Genomic DNA, 19323 nt, shown 5'->3' with positions numbered 1-19323 from the left:
ACACAGTAATTTAAAGGAAGAATGAAAGGACAAAGTAAAAGATTTTTTGTTTCATTTGTAGTTAAAGAGTGCCTCTGCTCCATCTGCTGGTTTTTGAAGCCATGAATAGAGTTTTTAATTCCTTGGCTCCAAAATCTTTTTGCCATTTTGCCGCATTACCCCTTCCAGACCCTGTTTGGAAGAGTCTTACATATCTACTTTCCAGCCTCAGATATGCTCCTTTATTTAATGTTGAGGACAAAAAGAGAGAGCATTGTGCACTGAACTCATTCGTGTAGTCATTTAGGGTGAGTGGAAAAAGAGATTGATGCAGACTAAGAATGGAGTTGCAAGGAAAAATGGATGGGACATGGGAGTAAAGCCATAAAGCAGCTACTGAAATACTTCCAGTGCTTTACCTGAAAAGAGGTTTGAGAGTTTCATCTCCTCTGAAAGAGAGGTATTTTATTTAATTCCCCATACTCTTGCAGTCTATTGAGATCTATTGATGACAGTTTAAAGGATCCATGAAGTGTAAATGCCTCAGCACTTCTCTTAGTCTTCAGTCCAGGTTCACAAAATCATAGTGATCCTTCTCAAATACTTATGTTGCACAGTTTGGATATATATTCCTTATTAGAATCGCAGAGATTTTTTTTCCTAAATTAATTGATTTCCTATATCAACAATATATAAATAGCTACACAACCTGAACTACACTGTTTCTGTATAGATATATTATTTGACTAACCAGGAAATAAATATACTTGAGGAGATGGAGGAAAGAGAAGGATAATTCTGTCCAACTTAGTTTCCAGCTTTCATATACTTTCTTTGAGTATGTAAAATCATCTGAGTGAAACAGATGGTGTCTGCGTACTTTGGCTACAGTGTAATTAACAAACAGAAAATTCACTCAGGGGAGGTATCTGCTTTTACTTTTCTCGTGCCATTTCATGAAATTGAGTATGAGTGTTTAACTGGATTATTGGTCCTTTTACCTCAAGAGGAATGTTAATCAATTACAACAGATATTTTGTGTTCAAACCTTTTTAAGATCTTGAATGCTTTAATTTTTTATATTATTTTCTTAATCTTTAAACTAAAAATCTGTTTCTAAAAAATGGAATAAGCTTCTTACTAGTTCCTTACAGGTTTTGATCTCATTTTATCAACTGTTCATACACAATTCTGCATCTGTAATTTATTTAATGGGTGAAAATATTCACCATTGATAATGTGGTATGATTTGAATTTAATTCCTTTACAAATCATCCAATATATACATAAAATTAATTTGTATCTGGTAACATAAATTACAGCTGAGATAGCATCCTTCACCAAATTAAAGGGGTGGGGGGGAGGGAAAGCCTAGAGAAACTAAAATGTCATATAAATAATAGAAAATAAATTATACTTTAATTATTTTTATGTATTACAGCTGGTACTATTAGAAATGTCTCTATCTTGGGCCGCAAAACAATCCTTTACAGGACATTAAAGTCAATAATTTCGCAAAACTTAGGGGATAGGGTGGAGAAGGGAGTCAAGATGAGATTTTCTTGCCCATTGCCTCTTTTGTTTGTTTCTTTTTGTTTGCTTACCTTTTGAGGGAGAAAAAAAAAAAAGGATTTTGCTATCCGAAATAGAACTATTTCCATTATTTTAACATTCATAATCTCTTTCTGTAAGAAATTAATATGTAGGAAACTTATTTATTTTATGCTAAACTTCTAAGGAATACTGCAGAGTTTTTTATGGTTGACAAGGATAAAATTCCTAAGTACAATTGTGCATTACTCTGAGAGGGAGAAGAGAAAGTTACGGATTTGGGAGGAATTAATGGAGCTCAGCCTGCTCGCTCTTCTGTGCGATCATCATCAAGTGTCTAGGACTACTGAAAGTACAGCTTGTTTTATACATCTAATGTAAACAAAGACCACTGCTCATGACTTCACATCTCATCACTAGGTAGAGTAGACCTTTGGTCTGGTATTGTCTTTGATGTGTAGTGTATCATTTTCTTGTTGACATCTGCAAACCATGACCAAGGAATCTCTTCATCTAAACTAAAATTTTTCAGTTTCTGTGGTCTCCTTTGAGATAACAGTGAAGGAACACAAGAGAAAGTAGAGCCTACAGATCCTGAAAAAAAAAAGTAAAAAAAGATGTGTAATAAAGCAAAATATTTTTAAAACTTTATACATATGTGTAAAAGAAAAAGTAAGAACTTATGGGGATTTAACAGTAGGATTGCATTTTGAGGTTTTTGGAACATGTCTAAATAGGATGAAAAGAGAATAGCTAGAGAACAGGTGCCAGAGGTCTTCCCTTAAATTAGGAGAAGAGTGAAAGGTTGACAACAGGCCACAAGCAATGTGCAAACAGGAAGAACCTGTTACAGCATATTTTATCTCAAATGGCAGGGGCAGAGCATGAAAAGCCCAATACATACTGGAAAAACACCAGTGAGGTCAGCAGTAACTTCATTTGGTCAGTAAACTCTGCACAAAATAGAAAATTAGACCTTCAAGAAAAGTAAAGGAGAAAGAGAAGGAAACAAGCATGTATTTGCTGGAGACACGAGCTGTACATCTCAGGGTCAGATAGAAGTATTAAGTGTAATGAAACATTTTCTTCAGTTGACATTGCTTCATGTCACCAGGCTGAAAGTAGTGGCTGAGAAAGGAAAAGACAGAGAACTGCAAAAAGTTGAGTAAGAACATTAAAGTGCAAAAATTGGGTGATAATAATTGTGTATGCTTAAAATAATGTTTTTAGTCGATTTAATATGCATCAAGTGTGTAATATCAGATCAGATTCTACTGAAGTTGATGAGATTATTTCCATAGATTTCAAGGGCCTTTGAATCTGGTATTACAGGAAAATTTCCTCTCTGCTAGCTTTAACAGTTCAGGTGCCATTTATCATTTATACAGAGAGGACAGATCTGTATTGATCTTTCATAGGCCAGTATTTCACTGTTAGTAACTGCACTACTGAGTCACTTGGCATTACAGACTACATTCTGCTCAGAACTGAGTATGCAGTCACATTTCTGGCTAATTAAACAGCAGAAACTATGGAGCATTTTTTGAGCATTGCAAGGCAGAATGAACCTGTAAACACTTTTTGAGTATTTGGGGATGTTTTGTAAATAGATACTCTAGCAGTATTTTATATCATGTGACAGCAATTTCTTATATAACAGGATACCCCTTAAAATGCTTGGATTTACTCTACTGTCAAACTACAGCTGTCCCTCCTTATGTTAAGACTGGATGAATAGCCCATTGGAGTTACTTGTCTCTGTAGGCTACAGAAAAAGTCTAGAAAACTTCTGTCAGATACCTACCTGGATGGCTTAAGTTTGGCAATATTTATTTCCAGTCTAGAATTATAGTGCATGATATTGCTTACTTTGATTGCATTTAATGATTAAATGCTTACAAGTCACCTTTCTGTATTTATGTTTAGTATTGATTTATAGCCACACTGTCTTCTAAATGTCCTGTGTCTGATTTTTTGTTTGTCTCGTTTGGTTGGCTGGTTGTTTTCGTTACTAGAAGTGTGGGGTTTTTTGTTGTTTTCGTTTGTTTGTTTTGTGAGATTTTTCTGTTTAAAGAAAGACATATTCACCACAGTCCCATTTAGGAAGACTTTTTGACACTGAACACCCTCTTGTTTATTTTCTTTTTTCTCATTTTCCGGTAACAGAGATCTCTACTACTGACATGTTTAACCTGAAGGTTACTGGAGAATGAATTTGGGCAATTTAACAGTTTTCTTTCACAAACTGCTGGTGTACAGATCACTTCTTAACAGAACTTCTTCGCTTTTCTGAAGTCATAGAATTGTAGAATCATAGAATAGTTTGGGTTGGAAGGGATCTTTAAAGGTCATCTAGTCCAACACCCCTGCAAGGAGCAGGGACATCCCCGATTAGATTAGGTTGCTCAGAGCCCCATCCGACTTGGCCTTGAACGTTTCCAGGGGTGGGGCATCCACCACCTCTCTGGGCAACCTGTTCCAGTGTTCTACAACCCTCATTGTAATTTTTTTTCCTAATATCCAATCTAAATCTACTTCCCTCTATTTTAAGACCATTACCCCTCGTCCTATTGCAACAGGTCCTACTGAACAGTCCCTCCCCATCTTTCTTGTAGGCCCCCTTGAGGTACTGGAAGACCGCTATAAGGTCTCCTTGGAGCCTCCTCTTTTCCAGGCTGAACAGCCCCAACTCTCTCAGCCTGTCCTCATAGGAGAGGTGCTCCAGCCCTCTTATCATCTTTGTGGCCCTTCTCTGGACCCTCTTCAACTTGTCCATGTCCTTCTTATGTTGGGGGCTCCAGAGCTGGGCACAGTACTTATTTAAGTCAGTAATGTAGGATCTATTCTTCCTCTCATCTATTCCACAGCAGAACCAGGTTTTCATCTAAAATGTTTTCAGACTCTCGTCTGCTGATTTCTTTCAACTTTGAGAGGAATCCTTTAGATTTAGAGATATTACGATGACTATTTTCCTATCAGAAATAACTGTGAATATTCATGGTTCTAAATTTAGCCAGTATTTTGTTTTGTTTTTCTGGGGGTGGTGTTGGTTTGTGTTTTCTTGGGTTTTTTGGTTTGTGTGTGGATTTTTATTGGTGTTTGGTTTGGTTTGGTTTCAGCATCAAGAGACTTATAAGAGGGAAGCTATTGAATAAATTTGTTTCCTTCTCTCAGCTGCTGCCTTACTTCAAAGTGGCAGGTATTATTAAAACAAATAACCTTTTTGGGGAGAATGGCCAAAATATACTTACACAAGTGAAATTCCTTGAAGGCATATCAAAGTAGATTTACACTTGATTGGTGATACTCCTTCACATTCCGTAACTAATCTTGCTGCCTTTTGAAAAGCTTTCACTAGTGGAATCCACAGCCTCTTTCTCAAGTAAAAATTCTTTCAAATTCTATATATGGATTTTTACATCCTACATGTATCTTCTTACTTTGGTTTTGAGAAGAGTTCTTAACATGGAGGTTGCTTCAAGTTTGTCAGCCCATTGTCTGTTCCTACTTTGCCTATTACCTACTTCCTGGCTAGGTCTGGGTGTTTTGTAACACAGTTAAATTTAAGGCAGATTTTTTCTGCTATTTTATTGCCATAGAAATATTTTTTTTTCTTCAAAGCATTCTATTAGGCTGCCTGATCTCATAAAAGACAGATATAGCAAAGACATTTGATTGAAGGAATGCTCATCTTTAAGTCTTCTGTATATGACTGTGGAAAAAAATTATTTGTGGACTAGTAGCTTCAGTTACTAGCTGGATGTATTCAGACATGCAGTCTAAGATATAATTATTTACACAGTGGAATTGTAAAACCTTGCAAAAGAAAATAAGAATCAGCTCTTTATTCTTCTTTTACCGTTGCACAATATTCCCATTGTTGTTTTGGGAAGGTGTAATTTGTATAATGAGACTAAAGAAAATAGAAGCCATTTTCTGACAGTATTTTGTAACTTTTTGCAAGTGACTGTGGTATAATTTTTTCCTAAATATAAAAAAAAATAGTTATCTTAACAAATATTAGAGTAATGACATTCAAGTGTATGGACAGAGTGTTATCAAATAATGAGGCCAATTCTGTACGAATGCCAAACTGTTCCATTGTAGTAAAAAAAAAAAAAAAAAAAAGTCAGCAAAAGCTGAATAGTTCAGAGAGATTAAACACCTTCTAATTTCACCAGGTGTCAGGGGCTCCAGATTTTTCCCTATCTTTAAGAACTCTGAAAATATTAATAGGATTTTGAAACTGTAAGGCATATATAAAAATTTTGATACTAGAAGACAAAATAGAAAATTTAACTTTTAAGATAGGAGCAATCTCTCCCTCTCTTCAGAGGACTTTAGTTCACCCAGAGTGCAAAATCAAGGACAATGCAAATTAGCAATGCTGTTCTGTTTTGCACAACTGTATTCTTAACAGTTGCAATAGAACAGGTACTGTTCTGCAAAGAATCAAGTTAAACCGATGTATTTTTACTCAGATCAGCTTAATGATCTTCTCAGTAGAAAAAGTATTAAAAACTGAGTAATCATTGGTAAGATTTTTCAGTGCATGTGTAGCCCTTGTTTGTGGTCCAAGATCCTCGTGATTACTTCTTTCTGAGAATCTATTTCTATCTCCCTGTATTCACATGCACCCATAAAGAAATATGCCATTAGAAACAGGGATAGATCTAGTATGAAAAGCTTAAAAAACACTGTAGTTCCAAAAAAAAAAAGAAGTCCAAACTCCAAAACATGCAATCTAAATACAATTAAGATTTTAAAAACAATTCTCCCCAGCTGGAATGCATTGCCAGCATGATTACATATTGTCACAGTATCCATTTTCTGCTGAGTTCCACCAATTATCTGAAACCATATGTCAATTAATTTATTTGGGGCTGAGTTTCATACTTGGTGCCAAAGCTATGAGCAAAAGCTTAAGGGATAATAGATGTTCAGAATGGAAGGGTTCATATTTATGGAAAAAGTTATGTACTTATGAAGTGTGAAAAAATAGCTCCTAAGATTGTCCAATTAAGATATGATAAGAGCAGTGTAGTACTTTAGAGGGTTTTAACAAAATGCATTTTAACAAATAATGTAAATTGACAATAACAAAAACAATAAGAAAATAGAAAATTATGTTATCTCATTAAAGCTATATGTCTGTTATCTCCCTAAGAACTAAAATGAATCTGATAATAAAATCGGATAAAGTCCCTTGGGAAAGAACTTGATCTCTGTTGTTCCCTCCACAAAAATGAAATGAGACTGTACCAGGTTACAATGTAGACACCACTTTTAAAACAAGTTCAGTTAACCATTGCTACTAAATACTTCTGATTGATAATCAGTAGAATGCATAAAATAATATGGATACAAGTTCTGAACACACTAGCAATTAAGTAATATTTAAGTATACAGTTAGCCAAGTAGTTTGTGTCTTCAAACTTGAGTTCTGAGGTAAACACTCTAAAACTTATCATTACTGGTCATATGAACCATTGCTGTTGGAAACACAGAAGTATAAATCTCCAGATTTAATGAAGAATCATATGCAATACAAACTGAAACTAATGTGCTGAATACTTAATAACATGAGATTTGGCATCTATGGTACCTATGAATTTGTGAGGCTATTGTTGAGCCTTCTTGGAAAATCTTACAGGTTAACCTACACTGAATAAATTATGTATGGAGTGAATTTCTTTGTGAGCTCCACTATACACCAAATATATATAAGGGTTTAACTAAAAAAAAACCCACAAGTATTTGGCAGGAGAAAGATGCAAGCACAAACCAGACAGATGCTTTTTCTTCTTTTTTTTCCAAGGCCTGGCCCAAATTCACTTGTTTGGTTTGTTGTTTTTTTTTTTTTTTTTCCCAAAATGACTAATAAGTCTCCTACATGTCAAATAAAATTATTAAAATAAAGTGTGCTTCAATAACTAAGAATAAGATCCTTAAATCTGATGCTATGCATAAAAAATTAAGTAATTATTTAAGTCTTTCAATGAGCAGGAAATTCATTAAAACAATTTTTTTAAAACTCAGCTATTTCCAGCTTTTAAAAACTTAATATGTTTGTGTTTTCTTTCAAAGTTTCTTAAATAAAATAATCTTTCCCTATGTCAGGGTCCTGAGGGCACTCAACAGGCCTTACTGGCCCTGAGCATCCTTAGCTGGGAACACCTCTACCCACTGGCCAGGAGCACCATTTCAGCTCAGCAGAAGGCTCTTGAGCAATGCTGTAGGAGTGCTGGTCTCCAGTCCTGTGGATGGACCCCTTGGATCTACCCTGTGGGGAGCGTGGTTCCTGTACAGACCCTTCTGCCATGTACTATAGGGAGCTTGGCTCCTGGATGGACTGCAAGCCAGTCATATCCCTGAATTGTATCACCTGATTTAGTAGTTGTTTTCAAAGTGTAGATTCTTTTCTCTAAAATCCTTCCCATTTCCCACTTGTCAAATGTATGCATAGAGCATAGTATGTTATGGGGGTTACCAGCCATGTCTTTACTTTCTGTATTTTTTGGTAATAAAAAAAAAAAAATTATGCAAAAGATTGCTAGTCAGGGTCACCTATAATGCTTTTTTTGCTGGTTAGGATCTCCCTAAAAAATTTGTACTCAATTTATGTGTAGGTATGGACACATGAGTCTGTGCATGTGCCCACATACAATGCCATGGAAGTTTAAAACAACAATGCCACATAAAGACCTTACCAGTTATTTATTATCAGGATAATTGCATGTTTCTGTGCACAGATGCAGAAATTCACTTGCTTAGTGAACTTGTTTTTTAGGACAGAACAATCTACTTGACTTAACCTTTCTTTTGACAATAGGATGCACACAATCTATGTTTGACAATTAGATGTTTGTAAAGACAGGCACACAGGACAGTTGGAGTACCAGGACGTTCAGACTTTGTATTACATACTCCTTTTTGTGCTCTGCCCAAGCTGTGGTCCCTAGTAGTTCAGAGGCAGACAGAGAAGGAGGATTACTGGGGAGCAGTGATATCCTTCCTGTGCCAATGTATAATCCTTCTTCAGTCATCTGTTTCCTGTTCTGATATGTGGTGCCAGGCTTGGTGCTAGGATGCATTTGGTCAGTGCTAAGAAGGAAATAAGATTCAGAAAGATTCACTGAGTTATAGAGATATGGTGGAGATGGGCCCTGCTATCTACAAGATAAGTACCATAAGTACTATGGCTTTGGACAGCAAAATAACCCACTGGCTCTGTCAGAGCCTTGGATTGTCAAGGTGGTTGCTGCTGCTCTGAGTGTGTGACCTGGAAGCTCCTATTGACAATCCACAACATCTGTTGCTCCATCATTTCTCACAGTCCATATAGCAACAAGAGAAGAAAGCAAATCTGGTGTTCCAGCTCTAGACATTCAACATGGACCTTCTTTTCTTCCAGAAATTCGTTCAATAATTTAATCTATTGTTTAGTCTTCTTGGAAGATCTGCAACCAAAACTTAAACTGATGATTTAGCTATTGGCTTTCCAAGCTTTTATTTAATTTAGAATACTTAAGGATTATTTGAAGCAGAAACTGAAGCTAGGCCTATGTATTACATATTTTGAGCTACAGTCTCTTGAACTAGTCAGGAAGTTCTATGTGAGAAGCCACATCAATATGTATTCTATCTTCTGCTTCAAAACAGACAAGAAAGATTTGTGGTCTATCCGTTTACTAATTTCTGTGTTTTGGAGTTTTTCATTTATTGGGGCTTTTGTTTTGGGCTTTTTGTTTGGTTGGTTGGTTGTTTTTTTTCCCATACAAAACAGATCTGACCTATCTTACATCTCCTCACTTATTTGCTCTTGCAGAATCTCAGAGGCATGACACTCAAAGTTGAGTGCCTAAGATGATGTAGTTAGAAGTTAGGTAAACAGAGAACTGGCCTAGATGACCTAGAAAACCCTCATTGTGCAAAATGTTAAACTCTTTTTGTTGAAGGGGTGCATTGTCCCAAATATAGTTCTGATTCTATGCCTTATTCTTAATATTTTCCCATTTCAATCTTCAAACAATAAGTAACAAACTTAGATATAATCTATTAAGTCATGCAAAATAAACTAAGCCTATGGTTAGAACTTACTTAGAATAATAATGGCTATGCTCCTAAATCTATGTTAGATCTACCGCAGAAACAGAAGGTAAAAATAGACAAAAAAAATTATGTCAGCAGTGCTTCTGTTAGCAGAAGACTGAATAAAAACACTGTAGCCATTTAATTCTTTCTTTTTCAGGAAAACTTATATAGAAGGTTGGATTTGAGATAGCAAATACCAGGATGACCTGATTCTCAAACAGTATTAGAGATGTAGGGAGACTGCAGTGTCCGTATGGGTAAATGTATTACATGGAGTCTGCGACAGCTTGAAATTTGAAGGTGCAGTCTGTCAGGACTGGTTCAGGTTGATGTGAGTTTGAAATATGAACAATTATTAAAAGCCTTTATTTAAAGTGATAGGAGTTTAGAATAACATGTTGGTTTAAATAAGTTAAGAATTTTTTTTTTTTTTATGTGCTGTGTGTTATGAAGAGCTTGCAATTTGGAAGGCTTAGAGCTTCTGTCCTAATTTTGTGCTCTGGGGGAAAAAAAAAAAAAAAAAGTAAGAAAGTTGTTTTTTTTTTTTTCCCTAATTCTCAAATAAACAAATATATGTCCCTTTTATTTTCTCTCCAGAAGATATTTACAAATTAATCAAAATGAAGAAGTAATTTTGTCTCAGAGTTGGGATTCAGGCTCTTTACTGATATTGGACTTGAGACATGCATTAGAAAATGAAATTTAGAAGTCACTGTCAACAGCAAGAAATCCCAAGGCATCTCTTATATTGATCCCAGCATCCGTGGAGTCTATTACTGCTTTGTCACACTTTTAATGCCATGGTTCAAAGTATCTTTCCTGCATGAAAGTGGAGCTGTCATCTTAGGACATTACAGTCACATATCAGATTGTCTGGGCTTATGAACTATCAGAAATCTTTGGAACCTGGCAGTAACTTACCATTTTTGAGGCAAGAATGAACCATTTCTAATAATTTAATTATCTAATTTATTGTTTAAATGTAGTTTGGTGTCTTATTATTAAAAAGACGTATAAAAAGGTTTTTATACCCCACATCAAGGACATTTCTAGACAGTTTCGTGCTTAAACTCTTTCAGAGTATGACTGAATGCTGATTTAATGGCTTCTGCAGCTCTGTAACAGTGTTTCTACAGTCATGTACAGCTAGTCAAGTAATGATTTGAGATATTCCCTCCTCTCGTCTTAACTGCTCAGAACATATGAATCTTTTCATATGAGTGTTCTTCCAAAAAAGTTGGGAGGGGGGAGATTTTTTTACATGTCCTGAGTGCTATGAAACTTCAAAACAAGATTCTGCCACACTTCCTTCAAGTCATGTAACAGGAATGCGGTAAGATAAGTAACTCTCCAGAGTACATATTACTTGTGCCTGTGCATTAAGGCATGTTTTCTGGAGAGCTGGCGGTCTCATATTCAACGTCTACATTAGAAAACATAGTATATGGATATCTGAGATATTAAGTCTCACTTGTGGGTCCTTTGGGTATTTCTATATTAGCAAGTAACATAGACTAAGAGGAGCTGATGTATAGATTGAAACAGCTGACACTGAAATGCTGCTGGCAACCCTTCAAATTAAAAAATATTCTTGTTTCAGAGTTGTTCTAGTGTAGTTCAGAAGTATACCTTCCAGTTTAGTTTAATCCAAAAGGAATCAATTCATGTGTTCCAAAACCATGCCCTGATGTAAAACAAAGCACAACCTGAAGTATTATTTCATAAACACACTCAGCTCTGCAGTGGGAAATGCTAACGTTTAAACATTTTCTGTCACTCTGCCCATGTAGAAAGACTTACCATCTCTGTGTGTGTAATCTGTTCACTAATCTCTCACCTATTCAACTGTTTTGAGCACTGAGTCTCATTTATCCCCATCCTGATGGGGATACACTGACTGATTGCAGTGTAATTATTACAAACTATCACTGCCCAGCAAAATAATAAAATAGAGTTCTGCATTTCTCTACTTTCATTAAGGAAAAAAAGCTCTCAGATGATCACACACAGATTTATACTACACACAGAGTCATTCTTGTACCTGTCATGCTGCGTGTACTAGGCAACAGACACTTTTTGGAGTTTGTCTTTTTCCCATCCAAAATGTAGTTTCTAGCAATTTAATCACTTACATTTACAAACCACACCTCACTAGTTATTCAAGACAATGTGACTGTAAGAGAAATCTTTTATTAACTCTGAAGCTACAATGATTGTGATAGATAATATCTGATGTATTTGTTTCTTATCTATCAATTTTAATATGTCACAAAGACCTTTAGAGCCTATACATGAACTTATAGGGAATTGTGATAGCCTACTCCATTTATTTGGCAGAAAGCTCTCAAGACTGCATTACAGGTATGATAGCAAAGTTAGAAGGGACTTGATAATTCCCCAGCTTTTTGCTTACTCCACAAATTTTCATGGGGAATGATGAAAGTAGTGATTGAGGTGTCAGAATATATAATAGGAACAAAAAATACCAGTTCTTGTACCAGAATAAACATTCATAAGTAAAATAGTATAGATACTTCAAAAGGAGACAAAAAAAAAGGCTGAAGGTGGATAATAAAAAGAAATATTAAAAAATAAACAGAGTAAAGAGGCAAACATAGTTTTGAGAATGCAGTACAGAACACACCCTATCAAGACAATTATAATAGAGATCGTCTCTGAATTTAAACAAAAAACACAGTTTTTAATAGTAGTAATGACAGGCTAGAGTCAGGCATATGAAACAAAAAAATAATGGAGTTGAGCAGACATTACAGAAAGCTGTGATTAAGACAGTCTATTTGAATATATGGTTAATATATATTAGTTCTCAAGAAATGCATTGGTTCTATACAGTAGAGATTTTCCTTCTCCAGTTTCCTTCTTATATCATGGTTTTTTAACACTGCCCCCAAAAAAGGTATTTCTGTAGTTGAGGATTCTTACTCCGATAATTGATTTGTTAAAAAAAAAAAAAATCCCATCTCCTTTTTACGGCAAATATATAACATCAAGTGAGTCAAAATAAAATCTATTATAACAAATTTATTCTTAAGACAGAGGTTATGTGTCTAATTATTCATACAACTTTTTTCTCTCAATGGAAAGATGATCATCAAAGAAACATCTGGATGATATTTCCTTCACTTCTGTCACATAAGAATTTTGAGTGTCTAAGACAGAAGATGTTTCTCCCTTGTGATATTGATTGTAGAAGGAATCTGGGAAACGAGCCTATTAATAAGACACCTACCTTTCACATGGCCAAAATTAAGTTAAAGGAATCCCAGTCCTAATTAAGCAAGTTGAATTTAGACACGTGCTTACGAAGAAAGATATGTGTTTTCAAAAATACTGTAAAAGAATAATTTATTTACGCATGAATCTCATTGTAAGTGTGGAAGTGTGTTTGGATACCTTCTCCTAGTTTATTCTTTTTAAAATAAATGAAAAGGGGAAAAATCAAGATAAAAATTGTCTTTTTTAGGAATTCTATAATGATCAGGTTTTTTCCACAACAAAATACAGGTACAAGTAAGAATTAAAAATAAAATTAAATATAGATAAAACTCTACCACCATTTATATATATAAGCCTCTACCACCATTTAAAATTAGAATCAAATTAAAATGACAGATGAAATTTTATATCTAAATCTGTTAGTTACTTTTCTTTAAATGCTCTGTAGACGTGTGTATATTTTAAAATGGAAATGAGAGATACAAAACTGATTGGAGTATTTCTCTCAACAACAGCAGCAAAATATTGGATATTATTATAGAGGTATATATTGAAAATACAGAGCAAGAGATATGGCAGAAACTTATCTACATTTCACCTGTCCAGTATGCATACTTATCCAAGAATTCACCTATTTTTACCCACAGTCCCAGAAGGCCAACAGCATGCTGGGCTGCATCAAGAGAAGGGTGGCCAGCAGGTTGAGGGAGGTGATTCTCCTCCTCTACTCTGCCCTGGTGAGACCCCACCTGGAGTACTGTGTCCAGTTCTATAGCCCCCAACATAAGAAGGACATGGACCAGTTGGAGAAGGTCCAGAGGAGGGCCATGAAGATGATAAGAGGGCTGGAGCACCTCTCCTATGAGGACAGGCTGAGAGAGTTTTGGCTGCTCAGCCTGGAGAAGAGGAGGCTCCGGGAAGACCTGATAGCGGTCTTCCAGTACCTCAAGGGGGCCTACAGGAAAGACAGGGAGGGACTGTTCAGTAGGGCCTGTTGCAATAGGACGAGGGGTAATGGTCTTAAAATAGAGGGAGGTAGATTTAGATTGGATATAAGGAAAAAAATTTTTTACAATATGTGGGTTGTAGAACACTGGAACAGGTTGCCCAGAGAGGTGGTTGATGCCCCATCCCTGGAAATGTTCAAGGCCAGGTTGGATGAGGCTCTGAGCAACCTGATCTAGTCGGGGTTTTCCCTGCTCCTTGCAGGACTAGATGACCTTTGAAGGTCCCTTCCAACCCTAACCATTCTAGGATTCTATGATTCTAACAGACCCTGCTAAAGAATTGCTCCCCATCCTTTTTATAAGCCCTCTTTAGGTACTGGGAGGCCACTATAAGGTCTCCCCGGAACCTCCTCTTCTCCAGGCTGAACAGCCCCAACTCTCTCAGCCTGAACTCACAGTAGAGGTGCTCCAGCCCTCTTATCATCTTCGTGGCCCTCCTCTGGACTTGCTCCACCAAGTCTGTGTCCTTCTTGTGTTGGGGGCTCCAGAACTGGACACAGTAATTCAGGTGGGGTCCCATGAGAGCAGAATAGAGGGGAAGAATCACCTCCCTCGACCTGCTGGCCATACTCCTCTTGATGCAGCCCAAGATACAGTTGGCTTTCTGGGCTCCAAGCACACATTTCCAGCTCATCCATCATCACTCCCAAGTCCTTCTCCTCAGGGCTGCTCTCAACCCATTGTCCATCCAGCCTGTATTTTTGCTTGGGATTGCCCCGATCCACGTGTAGGACCTTGCATTTGGCCTGGTTGAACTTCATGGGCCTACTTCTTCAGCCTGTCAAGGTCCCTCTGGATGGCAACCTTTCCGTCCAGTGTGTCAACTTCATCAGACAGCTTGGGGTCCTCAGTGAACTTGCTGAGGATGCACTCTATCCCACTGTCCATGTCACTGACAAAGATGTTAAACAGGGCCAGGCCCAATATTGACCCCTGAGGAACACCACTCGTCACTGGTCTCTATTTGGACATCGAGCCATTGACCACAACTTGAGTGTTTCCATCCAGCCTTATCCACTGAGTAGTCCATCTGTCAAATCCATGTCTCTCCAGTTTAGTGACAAGGATGTCGTGCGGGACAGTGTCAAATGCTTTGCCAGGTTGATGGCATCAGTTGGTCATCCCTTGTCCACCGATGCTGTAAGCTCATCATACAAGGCCACCAAATTAGTCAGGGATGATTTGCCCTTAGTGAAGCCACGTTGGCTGTCACCAATCACCTCCCGTCACCTCTCACATAGTAGCAATATTGTGAAGGCTTTTTCTCTCTTCCTTAAAATGTACTTTACAGAGAACAGAGAAGCATATTTTCCCACAGATTTTAGACAAATAAAAAGAAATTTATTTTTTATTTATGAGAAAGTAAAAAAAAAGTAGATAATTTCATGAATCCTAGTGCTTTTGATCATATGCTGGGTTCTTTCCCTTTTTTTACATTTCATTCATTGAAAATTCATTAATTTATTTTTTATCAGCCTGTTGAGAATTTCTGTATGACATTCGTGATTGATTCTAAAATAGTAAATCACCCTGTCTGTCAGACTGTTTTATAAACCTTTTAAAGTACTGAACAAACTCTGGAAAGGGAGAATTAGAATTTTAGAGATTGAGTACTTAAAAGCCTAAAATTCAGACTTAATAGCCATATATCTACTTCTACAGTTGGAGCCGAGAATCTGTCTTTTGCATTCTAGTGTATAACTGGTTCGTAGGATTCCTATGTACAAAGATAGCCCAACATATGATATTTAAAAGCACAACAGCATTTATTGCTCTATTATAGCCTTACATAAGTAGTTACTAGCATAAGCAGTTACAGTTCCTAGCATAAGCAGTTACTAGCATATTGCTTTCCCTTTATGAGAGTCTTACCAACCCAACTAAGCTGGAGACACCACCGAGCAGGAGGATGATGATCAGCAGGGTCAGAGCAGAGAAGGAAGGTAGACACAGCACCTTCAGGGCATCCCCTCTTGTTCGTAGGGTGAGCTCTGGGTCCTTTCTCTCTCCTCCGCTCCAAGCCACCTTTGTTTATACCCTCAGCAGATTCAGTGGAAGAGTACTGACTAGGTGTTGATGCACACGTGGCCAACGCATGCAGCAAGGCCTGCCAAGTACATGCCCTGCTGGCTAACAGCAGTTCCTGGATAGCAACAATATACTGCTCAATAACAACCCTCCTAGCTCCCCTCTCCAAGGTTGCTTTCTCACAGCTGTGTGCATCTTGTGAGTTCCCACAGTGGCCCTACATGGACCGTCACTGAAATCCCTCACACATAGGGATGTAATGCAAAAACTAGTCTTAAAGCAATCTTTTACTTCTAAATGAAATCTATGTGTATTTACTATGAATTTGCAAAGTTTAAAAACTTTGCGTTAAAAAGCTAATAGAATAGTTTAGGTTGGAAAGGACCTCTGAAGACCCATAATCCAACTCCATGGTCACAAAAGAGTCAAACAGATCAGGCTCCTTAAGGCTTTTAATATCTTCAAGGTTGGAGATAACACAACTCCTCTGGAAAAATTTTTCTGGTGGTTGACCACCCTTGTAGTGAAAAAGATTTTTGAGGTTTTTGCTTGTTGCAACTTCTGAATGCTTTATTTGTGCTTTTGCTGTTCACATTTTGTCCTGTCTATTCCTTTTCTGCAAAACTGCTTCTCAGCAAATTGTTTCTGGGGATTCATTGTCCTAGATGCAGGATTCTGCATTTCCTTTTTTGAACTTCATGAAATTTCTTTCAGGCCTTTTCTCCAGCCTGCTGATATCTCCCTAAATAGCACCACTGCACTAGAGTATATAACTGATCCTCAAACATCTGTAAACTTTCCAAGAGTTTACTCGTCCAATTGTCCCTATCTTTAATGAACATGTTCAACAGTATTGAAGTCGACATCCACCCCTGAGGGACACTACTGATAATCAGCTGCTGCCTGAGTTTTGGATCATGAGGGCTCTTTGGGCCTAGCAGTTCAGCCTGTTCTCCATCTATTTCGTACTCCACTTACCCAATCCATGTCTCACCAATTTGGCTACAGAGCTAAAAGAGCAAGAAGTAGGTTGAACAAAAGTGCAAATATACAAGAAGGCTACTATACATGGCAAATAAGGAACAAAACTTATAAGTTTGCCATATATATCTCAAATTATAATACTAATTTGCGTCCCTCAGGGGTCCGTGCTGGGCCCAGCCCTGTTCAACATCTTTGTTGGTGACATGGACAGTGGGATAGAGTGCACCCTCAGCAAGTTCGCCAATGACACCAAGCTGTGTGGTGCCGTCGACACACTGGAAGGGAGGGATGCCATCCAGAGGGACCTTGACAGGCTGGAGAGGTGGGCCCGTGCCAACCTCATGAAGTTCAACCAGGCCAAGTGCAAGGTCCTGCACCTGGGTCATGGCAATCCCAGGCACAAATACAGGCTGGGCGGAGAATGGATTGAGAGCAGCCCTGAGGAGAAGGACTTGGGAGTGCTGGTGGATGAGAAGCTCAACATGAGCAGGCAATGGGCCCTTGCGGCCCAGAAGGCCAACTGCATCCTGGGCTGCATCAAGAGGAGCGTGGCCAGCAGGTCGAGGGAGGTGATTCTCCCCCTCTGCTCTGCCCTGGTGACACCCCACCTGGAGTACTGTGTCCAGTTCTGGAGCCCCCAGCACAAGAAGGACATGGACCAGTTGGAGAAGGTCCAGAGGAGGGCCACGAAGATGATAAAAGGGCTGGAGCACCTCTCTTATGAAGACAGGCTGAGAGAGTTGGGGCTGTTCAGCCTGGAGAAGAGGAGGCTCCGGGGAGACCTGATAGCAGTCTTCCAGTACCTCAAGGGGGCCTACAAGAAAGATGGGGAAAGGCTGTTTAGTAGGACCTGTTGCAATAGGACGAGAGTAATGGTTTTAAAATAGACGGGGGTAGATTTAGATTGAAAATTAGGAAAAAATTTTTTACGATGCGAGTTATAGAACACTGGAACAGGTTGCCCAGAAAGGTGGTGGAGGCCCCATCCCTGGAAATGTTCAAGGCCAGGCTGGATGAGGCTCTGAGCAACCTGATCTAGTCGGGGATAGCTCTGCGCCTTGCAGGGGGGTTGGACTAGATGACCTTTGAAGGTCCCTTCCAACCCTAACCATGCTATGATTCTATGATTCTATGATTCTAATTATTGGTAAGTGATTAAAACCCCCAAACAGTTTGTTTCAGGAGTTCCAAATAGATCTGGGTGGTCCTTTATCTTCTTTTTTTCAGCCATATACAATTATTGTGGAATGATACAATCTAGTAAAAACAATATGATGCACAGCTAATAACAAATTTTATAGCAGCAACTTTCTCTCCTGAGCATTTCAAGATTGATTGCAAATTCTGTGTAAGTATCAGCTCTCATTCTTCTAGAATTGAGTTCAACACATTTTAAGTAAGGCACAGGAGTGTTACTCTTGTTTATGGCAAGATTTTAGGCAGGTAGTATTTAAGTGGGCAGAACATAGGTTCTCTCCAATATGTACTGCTCTGACTGGCCAACACTGATCAAAAGATACAATGTGTTCTGTGTTCTCAGTAGGGAGGAATAAAGATTAATATATGACTGATTTTACTACTTGCTTGAGTCTCAGTTTACCTTAAGGATTTCTTTTTTACTTTTGACATGCATTAACGTTATGAACCTTTTCACATTTGGTGAAATTTCACTCCTGTGTGATCTATTCCAGTATGTTATTCTCTTACATGCAACGTTTTCATGATCTGCTAGTATAGTGCAGTAAAATTTACTAATTCCATGTTTTAGTGATATTTTTTCTAAATTAAAAATGAGCATTAGACATTTTAAATAATTAAAACAGGTGGCAAAAATTAATTCTATAAAAACAGCAGATTGTTGAATCGTTTCTCAAAACTTTATGGAAAGTAGGAAAATTTTGGATTTACAGAGCTTCCTGATTAGAAAAATGTAATGGAGCAAAAATGGATTGAAAAGCTGACTTTAAAAAAAAAAAAATTTTTTTCTCCCTTCTCTGCTAGGTTCTGTAGCTACTGCTTGTCGTGATCCTGGTGTCCCCATGAATGGAACTAGAAATGGGGATGGAAGAGAACCTGGAGACACTGTCATTTTTCAATGTGACCCTGGCTATGAACTGCAAGGAGATGAGAGAATAACCTGCATTCAGGTAGAAAATCGGTACTTCTGGCAACCCAACCCACCAGTCTGTATAGGTATGCAGAAAAAATAATGATTTCCTAAATTTTGAAATTCTAGCATAAAGAATCACACTGCTCTATGAACTTCCTCTAAAGAACAAATGCATACAAGTGCACATCTGATGAATTATTCTGTATAAAGCTTGGACAGATATTACCAAAATCTTTCCTCTGTAGTTGTTAGTATAATAGTTCTTATCCTTTCCCTCTCAAGGTCATAACATTTATAATTTTATGATCTCTGACAGAAAAAAAACCAAGAAAG

General features: G+C 37.7%; 1 protein-coding gene across 4 annotated transcripts in view; it reads left to right on the top strand.

Moving 5' to 3' along the window:
* Positions 1-19323, top strand: part of CSMD3 (CUB and Sushi multiple domains 3) — a 743929-nt gene that overhangs the window by 484082 nt on the left and 240524 nt on the right. For all 4 annotated transcript variants that reach the window (XM_086741185.1, XM_086741184.1, XM_086741183.1 and 1 more), the window contains one exon: positions 18882-19073. In XM_086741185.1, the coding sequence (XP_086597311.1) occupies positions 18882-19073 (192 nt within the window). The remainder of the gene's footprint in view (positions 1-18881; positions 19074-19323) is intronic.

The sequence above is a fragment of the Chlamydotis macqueenii genome, chromosome 2, assembly GCF_036417535.1.
Source record: "Chlamydotis macqueenii isolate bChlMac1 chromosome 2, bChlMac1.mat, whole genome shotgun sequence".
In the NCBI taxonomy this organism is placed as follows: Eukaryota; Metazoa; Chordata; class Aves; order Otidiformes; family Otididae; genus Chlamydotis; species Chlamydotis macqueenii.
Note: the sequence above shows the minus strand (reverse complement) of the source record. Positions and strands in the feature narration are given on the sequence as shown.